Raw genomic sequence first — 22,025 nt, 5'->3', positions numbered from 1 at the left:
TGTCACCAATCACCTCCTTGTTTTCTATGTGCCTCAGCAGAGTTTCCAGGCGGATCTGCTCCATGATCTTGCCAGGCACAGAGGTGAGACTGACTGGCCTGTAGTTCCCTGGGTCTTCCTTGTTTCCCTTTTTGAAAATAGGGGTTATGTTTCCCCTTTTCCAGTCGGCAGAAAAAACCTCACCAGACCGCCACGACTTCTCAAATATGATGGCTAGTGACCTAGTGACTTGATCTGCCAGTTCCCTTGGGACCTGTGCATGTACCTCATCAGGTCCCATGGACTTGTGCACCTTCAGATTCCTCAGGTGGTCTCGCACTTGATCTTCACCTACAGTGGGCGGTTCTCCATTTTCCCAATCCTCACCTTTGCATTCTGCGTCATGGGCAGTGCGGCTGCAGTCCTTGACAGTGAAGACGGGCAAAAAAGTCATTGAGTACCTCAGCTCTGTCTCTGTCCCGGGTAACCAGTTCTTGCGTTTCCTTCCGCAGGGGGCCCACAGTTTCCCTAGTCTTTCTTTTCTCGCTGACATACTTAAAGAAGGATTTTTTGTTTGCCTTAATGTCCCTGGCCAGATTTAGTTCTATCTGGGCTTTAGCTTGTCTAACCCGATCCCTGGCTGCTTGAACGATTCCTCTGTATTCCTCCCAGGCTACCTACCCCTGTTTCCACTCCCTATAGGCCTCCTTTTTCCTTTTGGTCATGTCCAGGAGCTCCTTGTTCATCCATGTAGGCCTCCTGGCTTTTCTGCCTGCCTCCCTCTTTGTAGGGATGCATTGCTCCTGAGCTTGGAGAAGGTGGTCCTTGAATATTAACCAACTTTCTTGGACCCCCCTTCCCTCCAGCACTTCATCCCATGGCACCATACCAAGCAGATTCTTCAAGAGGCCAAAGTCAGCTCTCCCAAAGTCAAGGGTGGTCAGCCTGCTGCGCACCTTCCTCGCTGCCTCGAGGATCTCAAACTCGACCATTTCACGGTCACTACAGCCCAGGCTACCCTTGAGTTTGACACTGTATACCAGCCCCTCCTTTTTGGTAAGAACAAGGTCCAGCATAGCTCCTCTCCTCGTTGGCTCCTCAACCACTTGGAGGAGGAAGTTGTCCTCAATGCAATCCAAGAACCTCCTGGATTGCTTATGCCTGGCTGTGTTACCCTTTCAACAGATTTCGGGGTGGTTGAAGTCACCCATGAGAACCAGGGTCTGTGAACATGATGCCGCCCCTATCTGTCTATAGAGGGCTTCATCCACTCGGTCTTCTTTGTCGGGTGGCCTGTAGCAGACCCCCACTGTAATGTCCCCTGCTTCCAATTTCCCTTTAATCGTGACCCATAGGCTCTCAGTTGGCTCTTTACCCATCCCTAGGGCTGAGCTCCATGCATTCTAGCTGCTCCTTGACATATAAGGCAACACCGCCTCCTCCTCGTTCATACCAATGAACATCTCAAGTTCAACAAAAACTTTATCGTAACTGCCCGCAGACGTGGCAAATGTGAAGGCAAATCACAGAAATCTGATGAGTTATGGAAGAAGGAGGGAGGTCTGTTGATCTGGAGAAAAAAGGATTTGTGGGCAGAAAAGATAAATGAATGGCTGTTATTGATTGCCTTGATCGAGACAACTGATGTGTATTTTAAATGCGGGTACTGGGTTCAATAGGAAAGCTGTGTATTTTTACCTGGGGGAATTAACACTGTACCCTGATGAATGCTTATTTTTTATAGATAACAAAATAAACCAGTGAAAACACATCAAAACAAAACATAAGATAGTGGAACATAATCGTAAGAATACAGCAAGTAGCCACATGGAAACAGCAAATCAACTACAGAAGAAAAAGAACCCTCCTATGTGAAAAGCTGGACTGCCTCTATCGTAACTAAGAAATGTCCTGAAAATGTATATGGCTTCTTGGCACATACTTAAATAGTCTCCCCTATTTTACAGTAGTGATAAACCAAACACCAAGAAGAAAAGAAGAACCAGAAATCACTAAGACTTGGTGTTAGCTTCACGTTTTGTGAAAAGCACGAGCTTTGTCAGCATGGATTCATAGATTCTGCCACCCTGCATTGCTCAGGTGATACCAACAGACGCTTCTGCCCTGTCTGCTCTACCATGTGTCTCCCAGCACTCAGATCTCCTCCTGTGCCACCAGCAGTTCCGCCAGGGCCCCACAGACAACACTGTTTCTCACCTGTACCTGGGACCATTGCTTGAAAGACCTTTCCCTTCCCAGTTTTCACCATTGCTGGTTTCATGTAAAGAAGGGATCATAACAGCCATTAATTCACAGGGGACTGCTGGCCTACCGCTGCTGCAGAACTTCCTCCATGATACCTCTATCAGCTTTCAGATGGAAGACAACGTGCCCTACAGAACAACATCCAACCCAAAACTAAAGAATCTCTATAGTGTACATACAACATTTTCCTTGCTAAAAACTCCAATATTTAATTATGCTGGCTGTTTAGTCCATGTGTCTCATTTCTAGTTTTAGCTTTTCTTATTGTTTCCTATCATAAGATCTTGTTATTCTTTTTTTACTGAAAAGCCTTTTTGTGGTCCATATGTTCTTCCTGTACTGGTTCACAACAGAAGGCAGGTCTGCATGCGTGCCGAAGCAGCCCAGGTGTTCCTAAGTCTCTGAACATCTTATAATTTTCAACAGAGTGTTATTTTCTGACATGGACACTGAAGGTCTATGAGCTACCTCACCTTCCTTTTCCTAAGCAATTTTTCTTTGATAATACAACTAAGGATCCCCTTGTGCTACTGCATTACCCCAACATTCCACAATCTGTAAGACAGCTCTGCTCTATTCTAAGTCACGCCTTTCCACTTGTCAGCCTTCTTGTTCCCAGATAAAGCCTTCCATTTGGCAGCATTAAAATGCCCCTTTGTTTTTTTTAATTGTATTCTGTTTACCAATTGATCTATGTCATCCACATTTTAAATACCTTTGCTTTACCTTCCCTAATGATTGGTAAAAATTACCAGTTTTTAGCAGAGAATGGATCTCTCCTGGAATGCATCAGAAGCTATCCATCCCTTTTGTACGTGGGAAATCATCACACATTTTTTTCAAATATACTAATCAGATATGAGCTATTGAATATGAATTACATTAAATTCACATATTGACCTGAAATGCAATGTGATGCTACCATCTTAAAATGGTATTTCAACTGGTCTCCTTATCAGCCAAAAATGCAATCTTCTCAAAAACAAATTCATTTGTCCCTTCCGGTCTTATCTGTTGGCCATGTTTCTTCTGCCCTTCAGCCTGGTACTGGCTGGGTTTTCTATCAGCCAGTCCAAGATGTTACCTAGCACTGATGCCAGGCTTATCACTTCACTGCTACATAATGATCTGATTTACAGCTTTGAACATTGGGATTACAATCACTTTAATAACTTCCTACTTTCTATCACAATTATCTTCCATTTAGATGTTAATGGATTCAACACAGAAATGACAACCTATGAAAAATCCTATATAAAGGTTAAAAAGTGAATGAGCGTGTCTCCAATTTTTCTTTCTATCAAAGAACGAGTAACATGTAGGTAGACATTTATTATCCCCTCTCCTGATAGACTGACAAAGATTATTTTGAAAAGTTACAGACACCAAACAGTGCAACAGAGCCATCTGGAACTTTTCTAAATTTGGAGAAATCCCCAGACTACTATAGAGAGGTAATTTTTTTTAAAAAGGGAAAATGAGAAGAAAAAAAATGAATTAGATTTTCAAGTCTTTTACCATTCTCAGGCACACAGCGAAGGCTCTTGAGGTGTGATTACCTGACATGCTGGCTTCAGCAGAAAAAACGGTATGAAAAAAATTTTACTCTTCTCTTGGGAGAAGAAGGTAAACCCATGGGGTCACACTGAACTGGATCACTAAAGTGACCCAGGATAAAAATAACCCTTTCTTGACCTGCACAGCCTAATATCTTCAAATTTAACTAGTTGTGTCAGGAACAAGAATGAGCAAGGACTTGTATTGGCCTTACCACCACCTGTAACTGAACAACTGTGTCCACAAGACGGCTATCTAAAATAATTCAGTTATTCTCTAGTTTTAAATTGAAGCTTTTTTTTTTCCATTGAAGCCATTTAGAAATGCTGTGCTTTTGCTAGGTTCGCCCACCAAACCTATTGTGCCCACTGCCTTTCATCTAAACTACTTATTTGCAGTATTAAGTTCCTTCTCCTTGCAACTTTGATAAACTTTACAATGCTTAAGAGCCATCAGCTTGCAACTCGACTGTGGAACACGAACCTTTTGCACCTTGTGGCTCTTCCCTTCAGCATTTTGTGCTTTCTTTCATTGTGCCCATATAAATGTGAAAAGTCACCGAGTCACTATGTTTTCCTTTAAATCCCTCTTTAAATCCCCTCTACTAATTCCTCTGCCTACTAATCACTTGGTAATAGCTATGCATTTGGCTAGTCTGGCTGCTGTTCATTCAGAACTGTTTCGCCTTTGTCTTGCCTCTGAATGTTTGCTCTATTCATGCCTTTTTTTTTTTTTTAAACTGTTCTAAGATTTTGGACTCTCTTCTTCTGCAAATTTTCCTTTTCATTACATACATGTGCAGTGCATAGTACAATGGTCCCAGGCACCTGTTCTTCTGAATACATGAAGAAATCTAGATGGAAACAGCAACTGTAGAATCTAATCCCCAAGTCTCCTACCTCAAGTCTGTTCTTGCTCCCCAGAATCTACAGGCAAGGGAACTCTTGCTGAAAAATTACCAGCTTCCTTTGAAACCATCCTCAAAACCCTTTTCACATGAAGAACGGTTTGAAAAAGAGTTTTAAAATAACTCTGACCCAACTCTATGCTGCATTTAACTGGTGGAATCTTTGTTATTGGGCAAGGAATTTGGACTTTCTTACTAACTCAAATAATCAGTAATTATCACCCTTCTATTAAAATGTCTCTGAAACATTTTTATGCTGATATCACTTCCTTGAACTCTATGATCAAAATTGTAATCTACAAATGATATTACAGTGTGGGGGAAATCTGTTACCCTCTTGGTAACAGCCTGGATAAACAACAGCTGATAAGATGAAAACCTGAGTGCAACAGTGCCTGAACAGAACACACAAAACTACCTCTTTTGAGTGGGTGTTTGCTTAAAAACTAACAATGCTAAGAGGAAAGTTAACAATGAATTTGCTTAAAACGAGCAGATTAAACAGTAACCAGGAGATTACCAAGAAACTTCTGGGAAAAGGAGCAGTCACCTTGTAAAGAAGGGTAAAAGCAGCATGATAACCTGTGATCATGGAAAGGAACCTTGGGGCGGAACAGAGCAGCAGTGAAACCAAGTCAGAGACCCCAACACTGCAACCGTTGCCTTGGCACGGTGGCACGTCCTCCCTGCTGGAAGCCGTAGAGGCCTGCATCCATCTGAAGGACCATCAGCATGGGGTGCAACACGCAGGAACCCACACCTCGAGCATGTGTATGTGACTGGAGCGCTTTGTGGGTGTGGGCACACACGAAGCTGGAGCACCCACCTGTCCAACAGCAGCCACATCTAAGCAGGGATCTCATGCTCCCAGAAGAAGGGCAACGGGCTGGTACCTCACATTTCCTGGGAGAGTGTGTAACTCTAAATCGCGTGTGTCTTGTGGAGGCGATTACAGCAACTTGTCAACAGTTACAGAAGGGTAGTTAGAAATTTGTAGGTATTCATTAGCATTATAAAAGTGTCCAGTATCCTGGTTTACCTGAGGCATAGCTGATGCTTATCTTTGGAGATGTGTTGCACTGACTGCGAGTTAATCACATGCTAATAAATCAGTGAGGCTGACCTGATTCTAATTTGATTTAAACTGCAAGAGTCAAAACGGTTTTTCCCTGCCACACATATAAAGCCTATAGACCAAAACTCTTAGCCTCATGTAGTCAGCCATAATCCCAAACACCACAGCTGTAATAAAAAGTGTCCCTCAGAAAGCAATAAATGTGCCCTGGGCTTGGGCATAATGCCCAGGACAGTTTCCAAACAAGGGCAATACTCTTAGGAGAGAGACTGTACTTTTGGAAGAGCTGTCTGAACACCAAATAAATAACAACTTCATTCCAAAAAGATTCTTTTTCCAATTGCATATCCCTGGTTGTCATGTATGACTCTAACCTAGAACCAATACACACGATTATTAAGCAATTTTGAGCTCCAGTCAAAAAAGAACTCACTTGGGAACAAATCTCACCAGAACCACCCATCCCACCTGCAAACTCCCTGCAATAAAATGTATACCTAATGGATGCAGAGCATACCTGATTAAAAATTGTAAAACTTGCCAATATATGCCTAGTACTACCAAACTGAATACTTCCTCCCACAGAAACATTAACACCCTTGAATCCTGTACTTATTTCCAAAACGTTAATATGCTTTTTCCTGTGGAGTGAATGCCTACGTAGTAACTAAGTAGGTGAAACAGAGCAGCTACTATTTGCCAGCATGAACTCACACAAATGACCCAGCAGGCAGCAGATGAACATTTCTTACAAATCATTCCCTCTGTCTCTGATCTCTCAGCCTGGATGCTCAAGGGAAATATAAAAAAATCACCTTCTAAACCCAAGCCTGGGAAAAAAAAAAAAATCATAAATCTACTGGATACGGAAAAGCAAGGACTCGGGACTAGTTTTATGACATATTATAAACCCCCTTCTCCCCATTAGCCTTCTCTCTTCCCCACTATCCAGCTCCTACTTCCCTCCCAGTAACTGTCCTATCACCTTGCCTTCCCCTGCGCCCAACCCCTACGGGGAACAACAGCCTTTTCTTTCAGAGACAGTTTACCTGATCTGTTTCTACATAGTAACCAAGCAATTGTTCTCAGCTTGTATTTTGCTCTGTAATCTCCTGCTTTTACTTCAAACCTGAAAGGCTTGTATGTCTAAAAGCCTCTCTAATTTTTACCAATATCCATTGGTCTACTAAACATACCACTTCAGCCTGCAAACCATCACCTCCCTCTGTCCTTAGATCATTACAGCTACAGCAAAGTAACACTAGAAAGCTGGATGGACCTACATATTAAAATATTGTGTCAGAAATCTTCCTTTAAAAGCCTGAATAATTAAAAAATGTTCATGAAATACACATTTTTCGTTTTGAGATGCTCATGTTAATGCCTTTTTCTTCCCATACATCATACTTTAGACATGATCCCCTTTAATGTCTGCTGATTTATAAGCCTAAATCACGGCTTATAAAACAACCATGGGCAAAATGATCTCCTAATGGATTAAACGAAAGATATATTACAGATCAGATTTATTTTCACAGTGAATGAACTACAAGGGAAAGTCTGATAGAAAAAAACCCACACAGAACAAAATGCTACAGTCACATCAGGTTTGTGGATTTCTCTTTATCCCCTTTCTGTTGTGAGCATAGCTGAGGTTGGTGGCCAGGCATGAAGAGCTGAAGGGCATTAGTGCAGTGCTGCTCTTGAACTAAGCATGGAGAACACTCAGTATTTTTGTAGGGGGTGGGGTGAAATCCCAAACAATAAGTTAATAACAGCTCTCTACGTTAGAGCAATTATGATTTTTCACTGGGGATTCCAGAAGCAGAATTGACTTGTACTTCAAATGGTCATTCTCAATGGAGCTTTCATAGTTTTTCCATTCCTATGAACCACATTATGACTAATATGAATCAGAATAGTATTGGAAATACATGAAAGATCAAGGCTATTCTGCATTCATCTCATAAAATAATGTCTCATATAAATGTATCCTATTTTGAAAAAGTAGGCAAAGCCTTACAATTGCACTAAGCTTGTCTGCAAGAAAAAAAACAGTCACTGAAACAAAAGTCCTTTTCTCTTCCAGTTTAACTGGACCATCATGGTAATATTGCAAACCACAGTCCACATTAATACTTTGGCACCAAAACGCAAAGCTTCTGACCAGGTCCTGTGCGGATAGATGCTGTATACGTTAGTCACTAGCTGTAGTTTACAGTATGTTTCTTTTGCTATAATTTAGACATAACAAAACATGAAACTTTTTTCTAGCAATGCTGACAGCTTTCACTCTGCACCATCTATGTTATACTGCAGCAATTTACTGTATTTAGTTCAAAAAAATCAAGAAATGCAGTGAAGGGAGATGAGAATCTTACCAAACGTGCTGTGTCTTGGCATTTGCCAGAGCAAATCAAGACTGGGCATTGCTGCTCAAGGGGCCGAGCAAGTAGGAGGACAGAGTTGTTGGGCATCTTCAGGAGAGGGTAAGACACCTAGCGAGACCCAACAGTCAAGAGCACGTGGGGAAAAATTTAATAAAGGTGTTGAAGACAGTGTCCAGGCTTGGACAGTCGACAAGGTGCTCTAAATGCACCTGCTGTTAGTGCGTGGTTCCTCATACACAAGTCACTCACTAGACAGGTAACCAGCAGCCCCGTTTCCCTACTTGGGGAGCACCAGAATGAGATTCAGTGTGTCGGTTTTATGGACTTCAGGGCTGAAGCAATGCACGGCCTCCTGCATTTACTTTTAGTTACTTAGTCCTTCTGTCACAGTGAAATTTCTCCCTAAGGATAACAATGCTGCTAGCGATGAGGACTTCAGATGCTTTATTGTGACGAGATTCAGAGTTCATTTAAAACAAATGGGATGTATTCAGTTTTCTCAGTTATAAGGAGTCAAGATGTAATTATATGCTACCAGCATGCTAAAGAGAAAGAAGCTGAGAGGGTACAATGGGAACAAAAGCCAGAATAAAGAATACCAATTATTCTTTTTTTCTAGTAGCTATTCTTAAATAGCAATATATATCATTCTTCAAAACTCAAAGAATTTACAACTTATTTTTGTCATTTTTATGTGCATAAAGTGCTTATTTTAGTAGCATTTTAGTATAGTATCTTTTTCTTTTTGATGCTGATGGGGAAGTACTTCAGTTTTCATACCGTTTTAATTTGATACGTTACTTTTGAAAAAGCCCTAAAAAGACAGGTTGCTGGCCTCCGAATGAGAAAAGAGCTAAGGAAAGGTCCTGGAAAAGCGATTATAACAAACAAGTTATGTGTACCATTGCCCTTGCTGCATTACACTTGTGTGAGCTTACTATTTATCAGTAATCATCACTGGTAGTAACCTTAGATTTATCTTTAGCAACATAAAAGATGTAAGTAAAAGGTAAGCAAGGTAAACACACATCAATATTAAGCTATGTGTGGAGTACAGGTCAACAGTATTGTTTACAGCTATTAGGTAAGCATTGCCAATGTGACTGATCCACTCATGCAAACGGCTGTATTCACAATAAAGGGCATTAAGTACCTTCAGCAATGAAAATATAAAAATCAGCTACTATAAAATCCTGACAAAGACAAGCTCCTGCTGTTTGTATAGCTTATTTAGACATATGCATGAAGTTAAATAGATCCTGAAATACTGAATAAATCAAAACACCAACATTTTATATCTGTTTCAGAATGACATAAAATGACGGCACAACGGGTGGAGTTACAATCAGGTCTAATGCCTTTTTAGTAAGTTGTGTTTCTTCAGTAAAATCTGTATGATCAAATGCCTACTTACTTTGGAAGGGGAGCCTTCAGTGATTTTAACCAGCTGCCAGAGAATAGAGTAATGGGAACACTGCAGTGCCTGAACAACTATCTGTAACAGAGGGAACACAAAGAATCCCAGCACATTGGAAATATCAAGCATACCAGTAAAGCATATGTAAAATATATAATGTATTTTGGGGAGAAGAAATAGGAGTAGCTCTTAGGTAGTACTTTTTGTTTCGAAGGATATTACGTTTTTCCTTAATCAGTTTGGTGAAATAAGAAACCAGCCTACTACAGCAAATAAAATACTCTGTAAATGCTGGGAAACAGAACAGAAAACTGTGCATTAGAGTAGAGCAAGAGGTGATGTCACAGCACGACGGAGTACAACCCAACATCTACATAGCTCGGTTCAAAAGCATCTGTTGAAATGCCTCTAAATCTGCCTTCACTAGTAAAACAGCCTGGAAATTTGTTCCATTGTAAAATGAACATGTATCCCAATTTCTAAAAAAGGGGAGAAAATACAAATTTTCCCATGGAGAAGACTAGGCTCATATTTATGGTGCCCGTACAAGCGTCCACGGTGTCTTTCTAAAATTTCAAATCTATATTAGGCGCTAAAAATTTCAAAATATTTTTGGCTTGAAAATGCTTCCAAAGGTTTGTGGTTCTGTGCAGAATAAATCACATTTGTAACAGTTCTAACCACTTCACAAAATACTGTTTTGAAAGATCTCACTACAGACCAAACCATTCCTTTCCAGCGAACTCTTTCTAGTGGACTAGGGAAAGAAATACTGAGGAGAATTCAGACTTCAGAACTTTTTTCCCTAAGATCTTACAGAAGTATTTGGGGAGCCATATCCCAGAAACTGAAGATGGCTGGTAGTTGCATGGACAGTTTTTATCTGCTGGCCCCTTCCCTCCAGGTAGCACAATTCCAGCAGTAAGTAGCAACTGTAGAAAGAGCAGAAGGTCCCACAGCTTAAAGCCATGACTTTCACATGGCATGTGGCAATACGTCCTCCATGTGGTCCTTTTTAGAAAATACTTTTACAGAATTTCACGAGAATTTTTTTTTCTAAATGAAGCCGAGTTAGAATTAACAACTGGCTTCTAATTGAAACCAAATTATAACTTAAAATGCGCTGAAATGCTGGAGTAGGCAGTTTGTCATTTAAACTGGAATCATGGGAGAATCTGAAATGGTCCTTATGCTCATCCATGAGAAAACTAAAACCGAACTAGGAAGAAACAAAGTCCAAGATGTGTCCACTAAGAGAACTCCACTGGAAAGCCTGCCCAGCATCCCTGCCAAATGTTCTTTGTGTTTCCTGGACTTCATAACCTTCCATCTTACCTTCAATGCACAATAATCCTTTGTGATAATTCTAATTGCAGCCAAGGTTTACAAATGCTGGGTTTCAGTGTAAACATCATGATTTATGCATTGGTTTTCACAGCCAGGAACATTAGTTATTCCTTACTTTACAGATGAGAAAGGTGAGGCAAAGCAGCTCAAAAAACACAGAACCCAAGATTTTTCACCTCCTGGACAGTGCCTCGCTACAATATAAATTTAATTCAAAACTCCATGTTTTTCCCTAAATAACTGAGGTCTAGTGCATTAATCTTTTGAATTTCTCTATGACTAGACTTTTTAAAACTTTGAATCCCCGAATGACGCAGTGCAGGTGTTGCTAACTGTACCTGTTCTGGCATAGCTCCATGTTCAATTCCAGTTCTTAGTAATCTGTAGCAGTTACTGAACAGATCCCATTTTGTGAGGTCATGTGCACTAGAACGAGAGGTAATAAAGAGCGATTAGCTGTGTTCCTCAAAACTCCCCATCACCGCGAGAATGCAGTCTGACCTGGTAGCTCAGTGAGCTTTGGTGTTTTTGCAAAGCTGAGATAATACAGCCTGCTGACAAAGCAGCTGCACAATTAGTTCACACCATGCTAAAAGCAGAAGTTAGGCTTTCTGGTAACTGCAGAAAAATGTTTTACTACATGGGATTTTTGTAGGGAGGAGATAAAAATCCCTGCATACCATACATCTTTAAAGGTTACTTGAGTGTATCTACAAGCTCCTTCTCAGTGTTGCCTCTAAATCATCCTTCCTCTTCGGTTCTAAACATTGACGGAAGCCCAGAGGCACTTCTCTGGCATTGCAGCAGCATTATGGCCAAACTCTAGCAATATGTACTGAATGAAAAATGGCTTTAAGCAAAATAAAGTTACGTGTTTTTCTGCCATATCATTTGGAGAAAAATAATATATGTTATCACTAGATATTAAATATCCCGAAATATCTAAAGTAAGACAGCATGATATACACGTAGATGAGACAGAGATGGTGGCTGCCCACCCCCTGTTCATTGTTTTACACTTCAGTTGTACCAACCTGATTTGCCAGCAAGAGAAATACAAATGAGATTAGCAACATACATTCTACAGCCTTACAGACCTCAACAGCTCATGATATAGCTTTTTTAATATAGAACTGAGACATACAGAAGACATTACAAAACATCCAGTTGCCTGAAAGACAAAAATTCTCTCTCGCAAAAAAAAAATAGGTTTAACACATTTTTCTGCAGTGGAATTAAACTGAGGTAATTTGAAACAGTTTACATTATCTTTATAAAAAAGCAAGCCACCTCAGAATGATCAGAAACTGGGTGATTAAAATACTCACCTGGAAGAAGGGATACTCAGCCTGAATCGGCAAGTCTAAATTAGATAAAGCAGTCTCTGGCATCTGGCTCCCTTTCATCCCAGCACCTTGATCACTAAGATACGCTAACTTTTCCCACCCCTTTGTGCCTGCCCTGCTTTGGAGCTGCCTGACTTTGTTTAAACAATTAACTACCATGCTCAGCCAGAAAGAATAATTCTCTAGTTCTGAAACGGTTGAATTCAAGACGGGAATGCCTAGATCCTCTTGAAACCCCTAGTATGAAATGCTTCCCAATCTGGAGCGTGTTAGTCCTGGAAAACCTCCCTAATAAAAGTTACACAGAAAACTTAACAATTAATGCCCTTGTGCTGAGAGCAAGTGAAGTACGCACTCTAGAGCTGTGTCATTAAGCCAAGGTGCATCTTGACTTCTAATTCAAATCCACTAATAGAACAATAGGAAACCTTGAAAAAAAGGAAACAAAAATGTAAAAATACTCCCCCTGCCTTAGATTCTGGATGGTCTTCAAAGTATGAAAATAAAGTGTTTCATAGATAAATTACAGGCTGTCAGAGAACTGCCTCTGACTAGCGATATTAAGCACATAGATGCTGCTTCAGCAAATCACAGGGTTGCTAGCAAGGCAGAATTGTACCTCCTTAATTACAGCGCTGTAATTAAAGCAGTAAAATCTCCTCGGTGTGCAGAGGCAGATATCAGCATAGATTATCCTACAGAGAATACGAAAGGAAAAACTGTCTCATTTCTGTCTTTTCATTTTAGAGCCCTCTGTGTCAGGCAGCCGTCAGAAGGGGCATGCCCCACTGCCCTGACAGTGGGCGGCACTGTAGCTCTTTGCTCTGAGCCAGGCCTTACAGCTCATTTCGGGAAGAACTTTTCAGCTTCCAAAGCCCAAAAATTCTAACTATATGCAATTTGCACAGAGCTTTTCAATATAAACTTCCTTAAAGAAGAGCCTCCACATTAAATTTAGGCATATTCTGGTACAACTTTGCCTCTTTTGAACTATTTAGCAATCAAAATGATACTTATAAAGGTACCTTAGACACAATACAACTCTCCACAGAGGTTCAGATTGACATAAAGGCTCCTAGAATGAAAATTCACACCACACAGAATTTTCCCTTCATCCCTTCCATGTCAGAATCTTCATGGATTACAGAAACCAAGGCCCAACATTTCCTCAAAGGTTTCTTTCTCAGCAACTACTTTATCAGCACACTTTTAGAATATCTGAAAGGTACCAGTTGTTAGTCTGCAATTTCACCTTCTTCTATTGATTTAATTTCTTTTGGCTCCCAGTTGATGACAGACAATGACAGTATCAGACAACAGTTTTGCTTCTTTGAGATGAGAATGCTTAATGCGAGTTTTGAATCGAAGATCCTAATCTCATAGCTAAAGGTTCAGCAAAAATTCTGTCTCGGATGGTATGATTGTTTCCTTCCACAAAGAAATCACATCAGACGTAACATTCAGTAGAGTAATGAAAAGATTTCATTATGTCTTTATATGCAAGCAGATATTAATTAGAAGTTCCCACTGAACTATAATAATAAATAACAAATTAGCTGAGAGATGATACATAGTTGCTCTTCAGCTCTTTAGCTTTGATTCTTTTCTCTTTCCTATTTTTTGAAGGTGAAAGTAGCTGTCCCTGACCCTGATTTGTGTGTTATTCTACAAAGCTTTCTTTATAGTCTGAATTAACTCTCTAGAGATTTGGAACCCTAAAGGAAAAAATATATATGGGAGACTCAGAAAAGCCTCAAGATTTGTGCTTCTTTCTTGGATGTGAACTACAGCTTTCACCAGTCCTCTCAGGAAAGGCAGAAGTGGCTCCAGCCACTGTTACCGGGGAGACTGAAAACCTAATTTGCACATGTGTCAGCCTGCTGCACTACGGAAATTAGTAACGATTTAATGATCTCTGTGGGACTCTTGTTGAATGGAAACAAAGAGTAGATATTTCAGAACCATTTCATACAATGTTCTAATGCAGAATTCAGGATAAGTGAAGACCACGCGCAGAAAGAAAAGATAAATGAAATCACTAAAACCAATTTGTATAAAAGGGGTGGCAGAAGCAAGATCCTCTCACACCTTGTGATAAGGAAGAAACGACTTGTGGCTCTCAGCCATCTGCATATGAAGCTTTCTTACATGCTGACCAGGAGCAGTTACTTCCTACAGTTGATAGGAGGAGAAGATTAGGTCTTTGTCCACAGTCCAAGTGACATTTTCCAGCTTGCTCTACAAGTTATGAGGGTGCCTGTAGGTCTAAGTGAGAGCAGCAGGAGCCTGAAAAGCCGCTGCCTGGTTCCACTGAGCTGGTTCACGCTCAGTGATGGACCTTCTGTGCAATCCACACAGTTAGACTTCACCAACAACTCAACTAGAAACTTTCCCTGGCATTTCTGCAGGAAGAGAATGTATCCAGACTCTCACCGTAAACTAATAATAATAATTATTATTACTACTACTTATTTCTATAATTTTGAGGAGACATACCTCAAAGACATTGACAAATCAAGAGAAACACCTTCCTCCAGGGCTCTCCTAAGCTGAGACTCAAACCACAGATTCGGCCTGCATCGACTAGCACCAGAGATACGAAGCGTCCCTTGTGCACTGACTGTCATGCAGGGGAGCATGACTTTTAGAAAGATACTCATAGGTGTAAAAGCTTTAGTGGAAGGGATGGTATGCCACTGACACATCAAATCTGTTAAAAGTAATGGCATTAACTAAGCAAGGACTCAGATTAATCCAAACAGTTATACGAACAAGTACCAGTAATCATTCCTCAATCTCTACTTCATATTTCAGGTCATATATTTTCTCATTTCTTAGCACTAGACATCAACTGATACTTGCCATAATGATAAAATTAACATAGTAAATTTCTGAGGGGAAAAAAAAATCACCTACTTGTGAAAAGAGGTTAACCTCTTTAATGTGGAGAGCACATTGTATATGTCATCATCATCAGCTTCTTCTCCCTGAAAATGAAAGGAAATCCATTAAGAGAGTTCAGCAATCCAGCAGAGTATGTTACCGCATGGGGAGGAGCAGATTTCTTTGAGGGTTTATGCTGACACCAAAACCGACTCCAAATTTTCCAATCACTTTTGTCGAGATACCATAATTGTTAATATTTAAATAACCACTGCATAGCACTAGGAAATAAGCAAGATCATCTGACAATATTCAGCAGTATCACTGTGTTAATACTTAAACCCAAACCAGTATCCTCTAGCAGTAGAAGTCATTCCCAAGAATATAATCTGAATTCTACCTTATTTTACAAAGGACTGAACCACACATTCATGTATCCCTAGTCTAAAACAGCTGGACTGAAATGCTTTACTGGCATAACTGATCCGGAATGTGGGCTGGGGATGGAAGAGAGGTAGATTTCCAATCTCCTTTCATCTTTACTGCTTGTAGTGTTGGAACATGGTTCTTTGAGGCCCAGAGAGCACACTGCCTGTGGAAGAGGACTCCCTATGAAGGGCTTCTGAAAAAATACAGCTAGGGTCTGCGAGGTAGCAAAGGGAAGGGCAGCACTGGATCTCCTCAGATCAGAGGATCCAAGAACACTGATGCTGTAAGTAAACCAAACTCAACACTAACGGGACTGCTGCCTTTCAGAAGGGTACACGGATGACAGAAGAGGAGCTGACTGAACTAGAGGACTGGTTCTTGTCTTGCCTCCTCTTCAAAGCTGCTGTGTGGAGGAGAATGGGTAAGTCAGAGAAAGCGCAGCTGCTGTACAGCAGGAGGAATCTAAGCGTTCCTGTATTTGCTTACTGAGTTTGGGATTATGCTTAACAAAATTATCTCAGCAATACTAATAAAATGGTGAGTAGATCTTTTCTTGGGTGACAGTAACCAGGGAACAGAATGCCACCTCTGAATCCTTGAATGGATCCATGGATGAATAATGTCTATACAGCAGAACAGTGTTGAAACTTTAAGGGGGCTCTTCCAAAAAAGCTGCATGTCCTCAGACAGACCTAATTTCTGTTTGTTACACTGGCTGTTACCCGACTGCCTCCAGAGAGAACAAACACGGCGTTTACTTTGGAGAAGTTCCAAAATAAAATTTATGAGAAGCTGAAAGGAGACATTTTCACGTCTTACGACAAGATGGTATAACAGAAATGGCAAGTCAGTGTCAAAGAACTGGGATTCCACTTGCTTCTTGGTCTGATTCTTGAAAAAACACACAGGCACTTTCTTCTATAACACAGAAGAAATAACATAGATTTGTCCCTACATATAGAACCAGACTGAACCTTGGTGCTGGATGCGCGGATAGTGAGGACCTCACCAGAGTTCCTAAACCTCTGTCAGTGGGTACCAATGGAAAGAGCAAAGGCCACTATTTACGGTGATCAGTTGCCAGGCATCTGGTGTGGAGACAGCTGGTTCTGAAGCTTGGTGTTGTACTGGCAGTCCAGCTTGAGCCCTTTTTGCTATCCAAGTCAGCAACAGATTGCCCAAGGTTTTTGCCTCAGAGTTTTTGGTCCTGTTGGCCAGAGGTGTGGAACTTCAAAAACCAGCGGCTATTAAAACCATCACTTAAGACATGTAGTGTGGCATTAGCTGAGAGGATTCACTTCCCACACACAGATGGGCAGAGACGCAGCTCAAATTCTGGAATATCTTTTTAGGTTCTGCTCAGAAGTTTCTGAGAAAGCACATATAAATGGCAGAGAGGTAGACAGCAAAGTAAATGTATTCTATCAAAGAACGTACAGCGGCGCACTAACTCCTCTGGGTTGTGGAGTGCCTGCTTCCTGCATGCACTGCCTTTTTCACTCATGTGCATTCCTACGGCAATAGAAAAATTTTTGTTTACTCTGCAATGTGACAAGGCATATATACAGTATGCCTGTACGTGGCATATTACTTAAAGTTAGAAAAAACCTCATTTTCTTTAATAAGCAATTCTAAAATAGAGACTGTAGCTTAACTTTCTATAAAGGAACATAAGAAATTAAATGTATCTGCCACAGTGCAGCGCATGACTAAAAAGTGAAGAAAGAGATCTATGCAGCCCTTAAGTTATGCTTAAAAAGCATGAGAATTACAACAAATTAAGTAGTGCTACACGAAGCTAAATTGATGTAAAGCAAGAAAAAATGAGTAAGGTTTCTGTTCTTATTTAATGTATTCTGTCTTACACATTTTGAAGGATAAATTCTTACAAGTAAATCCCAGGTACCGCCAGGTTTCAGACCTGTATCTTTATTTCATTCTTTCCAGAACTCTTTCAATATGCCGTTATAAATATTTTACTAAATCCTCTCTTCCATTCAATACATAATCCAATCTTGATTCTACTGCCTGCACATCCATTTGGGACTACTGGAATCACCACAAGCCTTATTGTAAATGCACCTTTCTCTGCATTTTTCATCAGCTTTCACCCATTCATCCATTTAATTTCTTATGTGGATTGTTTAAATACTAGCCTAAACTTTCAGACACAGGATTGTCCCATGGTCTTTGTTTCCCAGCTTCAACATTTTGTAGGCTTAATGGCTAGTCCAAGGGATTTTCTACATGGAGAAATAGCTCCAAATAATTATGAAAAAAGTTGCAGCTGCACTACGTCTTCAGATGGATAATTTCATTACTTGATAAGAATGTTCTTCTGCAGTTTATCATAGCATATTTTAGGTGGTCTAACTAAACTCAGTTTAAGAAAACAAACCTCCTGCAGCAGATCCTCTACAGAATGGTTGAATCGATCCACAAATTCATCAATAAGTTGGCTGTGGGCTATGTCAACTCTGTTCTGGATTGTATATTCTTCACTACAGAGTATGCTGTAGGTTTTGCTGCAGGCTTCCAGAACATCTGATTCCACATGCTTTTCCACAACAAACTTAATCTGTTTCAGTAAGGCATCCAGATGCTGTAGATCAGAAAAGAAGTTTAGCTTCCAGCTTACAGAAACAATGAAACTCAGAGAAAAAGTCATTCAAAGAATACACCAAATCAAGGTTAGATTACTGATATGCTGAATGAAGGCACAGTACTGTGTGACTTGAACAGTAATCAGATACGTGAAAGCAACCAGACTTCTTGCCCGATGTACTATACCTTTTCCATTCTGCCCGTGCTATAGATTTCCAGATCAAAATACTGAGGGATTTGCAGGAGATTTGCAACCTTCTCGGCATCAGCAGAATACTAGAACATCATTGAAAAAAACAACAAAAAATAATGAAGTAAAAATAAACACTTACACTACAGAATGAAAAAGTTTAAAGACAGTTGTAAATACCCATGAGAGATTTATTTTGTTGAAAAACGTACCTTTGATAGCAACATAGGAAGGGCAATAATAAAATGCTCAGTCAATTTATTTCTGTCATCTATCTGAGTTTTTCTTTCTTTTGCTGTCAAGACCTGCAAGTGATCAAAAATAACTAAAGTAAATACAATTTCTGCAAATACCATTAATTAATTTTTCTAAAGTTTGTATTACAAACAAAAATCCATGCAGGTATATTTTTAATAAATCAAAAGAGGAGGGAATAAAAACCCCAAACACGTTTGGACTGAAGAGTGATTAAATGGGAGGACCATGTGTCCTAAGAAGCCGTGATTGAAAAGGAAAATATCATGATATTGTCTCGACACATCAACATTTTTTTAGGATTGAAATTCAAATATAACCCAAGTCAGTGGAAGTTTTGCTATTGCTTCCAAGCGAATTGAGCTCTGGCTTTCACACATTAAACAAAGTGTTAATGTAAGACCTCAGGGCGAACTGAAGTATAATTAAGAAAACCAAAACCAAAACCAAACCACACTGTAACAGTGATTTTCATTAGCAGATTCATGGCCTCATCTGTAAACTGGAATGTAATTCTCAGTGAGAACATACATCCAAGTTCACAGAACTCATTTACAAATTTCAGTGACAGATATACTGAAGCTACTAACGCTGTCATAGCAAAACCACCTTGAAACAGTGAATAGAGAGACAATAATCAAAACAGCATGCTTCATAAAAGCTTAGATCTGGCTTCTCGGCTTCAGAAAAGGAGAGAATACTTTTGAAAACAAATAATGAGAATAAAATACTCAAGTTAGCTAACGATTTACGTATAGCAAAGCTGCCAGACTGCACAATAAGGGTTACAAGCTAAAGTCAGAAAAGAAACTATTTCACAAGAAGGTGAGTGCATAATTAGAAATCTGCTCCCATTTCAACTCAGAGAATATGCTAGCGAGATCATGAGAACATGACAAACCTCTACTGACAAGTCAGAGATCCCTGCAGTTACCATCCCACAACTCATGATCTAACTGAAAAGAAGCAAAAGCTAAACGTCATACCTACATCTCTCTTTAAGTGAGGAGGAACAGCTGGAAACAAAACACGTGCTTGGATGACAGGTAGCCTATTGTGTCAGCAGGAATCCAAAACAACCATGGAGCGAAGGAGAGTAGATTTGCAACCAGGGTAAGAAACCACTTCCATAGTACATGGCAGACAGATGGATACATACAGCAGCAACCACCATTCCTGCACCAACTGGCAGTGCGGAACCACGCATGCCAGCAGAAGCTGCCAGCTCGTCGGAAGGCAGCAATGCAGTCAGGCTCCCACCCCCTAATGACCCAGGCACATTCTGGTGACCAAATATTGCTGTTCAGTGGTGCTATGAATTAATCTGGGTCCCTAGGATGATCTCGCGACTCTCTTGAACATCCTTCAGAAGGTGAAATTTATTTTACTGACGTGTTTTCTTTAGCTTTGAAGAAATACAGACATTGAAAATCTAAGACTAAGCAATTTGCTACGCACTGAACTGTAGATCTCTTGGGATAAAAAAAAGACCCAGAAAACTAACAGTGACATTATTTGGTGCTCCAAACAGAAAATACAAACACGAAATTTTGTGTTAAATTTGAAGGTTTCTTTGTCTGCTAGAATGGTTTGCAGCTAGAGACAAAACACAGTTAAAGTTATGCTTACAATACAGTTTTGGTTACACATGATAACACATGCTTGTGTAAATTTGAGTAAGTGCTTTCACAGATTTCCCCGTCACCCCTGAAATGTTTTAATAAATTAGGAATTTCTTAGAACATGCTTTATAAATCAAGGTACATAAAGCATGTTTAAATTGATGGTTCCTTGGAGCTTTTCCTGGGATGCTGTTTCTGGACATGAGGCTAATCTGCTTTTGGCAAATAAAAATTAAGAAGCTAAGTAACTGCACTTAGTTTAGCAATAAAGAATGCTAAGTCTATCTCCAGATCTCACCTTCATTAAGTCTGTGGCTTTCTTTAATAAACTAGTTATGATTATTCAGAACAGAACCTAACAGAAATACCAACTGTTAACATGGGTTTATTCCATTTTAGTCTAACCTAAATAAGAGGGGGACTACCAAAAATCAGGGAAATAGGTTTGGGAAGCTAAGACTCTTTTGGAACATGGCTGCTGCATTTATGGAGAATACAGTTGAAAGCCTGTTGGTCACCCTGACCTTGTGACTTATACTGAAATGCTTAAAAGCGCATGCCCAGCCTTAGGAACGGACTTCCACTGATCCCCAAACAGTCTCTATAAAATAAATGAAAAAGGCAGCTAGATTGCAATATGGCCAGAATGTCAAATTCTTAAATTTTTAGGGTGCTCAGTGGAAGAGGCCGAAGAGGATGGATACATAAAACCCCAGATGCATTCAGGTTGGTCCCCGTGCCACCCTGCCTGCTCCAAGCAGAGCCAGCTCAGGGGCCAGACTGGGCTGCTCAGGCCTTTGCCCAGTCAGGTCGTGAAAACTGCCAAGGATGGAAAGCGCACAAACTCTCAGCTTCTATTCCTAACTGTTCTCATGATGAAAATACTGTTGGCTTTTTCTGCAAATTTTATGTCCGTATTAGCAGCATATTCCTTTTTATGGAAGACAGTCAGAGGTAATCTTGTTCTGCTCCTGAGCTCTACACTTTGAATTTTAATCTAGATTTAACATTAAGGGCTGTAGATGTGGGTACATTACAAGTGTAAGCCAGGGGTATGATAAAAAGATAATCTAAAAAAAAAAAATCATAAAGAGATTTTCATGCTGTAAATTTGTATTACTTAACTTGGCAACGCAAAACCCCAAATCAAACTCCCAAACATGTCCAGAAATAGAATTTCTACTATCTTTCTTCATGTGAAACAGGAAAGACCAATTATAAAAACCTAATTTCAAAGTATCAAAATGTGACATTGTAGACAAATATTTTATATTACTGTAGTAGCAGACACAGGTCCGAGCTACCTACTGCAGCGCCACTTACTCTCTTGCCAGTGCCTCTGCCTACTGGAGGATGTGCTTCTGCAGCTTGTCTGATTGTACACACCATCAGCTCAATAAGGGCACTCTCCTGCCGATCAGACATTGCTACGGAGGGAAAAGAACAAGTAACATCAGTTCCGGTGTGTGTGCAAGACATCTTAGAGAAGACAAATCTGTGAATACAGTTGTAAAACACAGGGAATAGCGAACAACAGAGACAACATAATTTTGTCCCATTTATAAAACCAAGGCTTTCTTGCTTGCTCTTTCACATCATCTCAAAACGAATATGGCAGAATTGAAAGAAGTCCAGAGAAATGAAGTCTGGAAAAAGGATGAATGAAGGGGAATATAATGAAGATCTGCAAAAAGCATAACAGAGGACAGAGAGCGACAGACTGTTCACTGTCATTTCCTTACAAAATATTGTCGCTGTC

General features: G+C 40.2%; 1 protein-coding gene across 1 annotated transcript in view; it reads right to left on the bottom strand.

The window, feature by feature from the left end:
• Positions 1-22,025, bottom strand: part of STAG1 (STAG1 cohesin complex component) — a 157,939-nt gene that overhangs the window by 28,989 nt on the left and 106,925 nt on the right. The window contains exons 16-22 of the mRNA XM_082486841.1: positions 21,590-21,693; positions 18,602-18,694; positions 18,386-18,475; positions 17,994-18,197; positions 15,200-15,270; positions 11,276-11,363; positions 9,588-9,668 (exon numbers count right to left, since the gene is read on the bottom strand). Coding sequence (XP_082342967.1) covers positions 9,588-9,668; positions 11,276-11,363; positions 15,200-15,270; positions 17,994-18,197; positions 18,386-18,475; positions 18,602-18,694; positions 21,590-21,693 — 731 coding nt within the window. The remainder of the gene's footprint in view (positions 1-9,587; positions 9,669-11,275; positions 11,364-15,199; positions 15,271-17,993; positions 18,198-18,385; positions 18,476-18,601; positions 18,695-21,589; positions 21,694-22,025) is intronic.

Source organism: Vanellus vanellus (genome assembly GCF_965231255.1).
Source record: "Vanellus vanellus genome assembly, chromosome: 8".
Lineage (NCBI taxonomy): Eukaryota > Metazoa > Chordata > Aves > Charadriiformes > Charadriidae > Vanellus > Vanellus vanellus.
The sequence above is the reverse complement of the archived record's forward strand: the minus strand, read 5'-3'. Positions and strand labels throughout refer to the sequence as shown.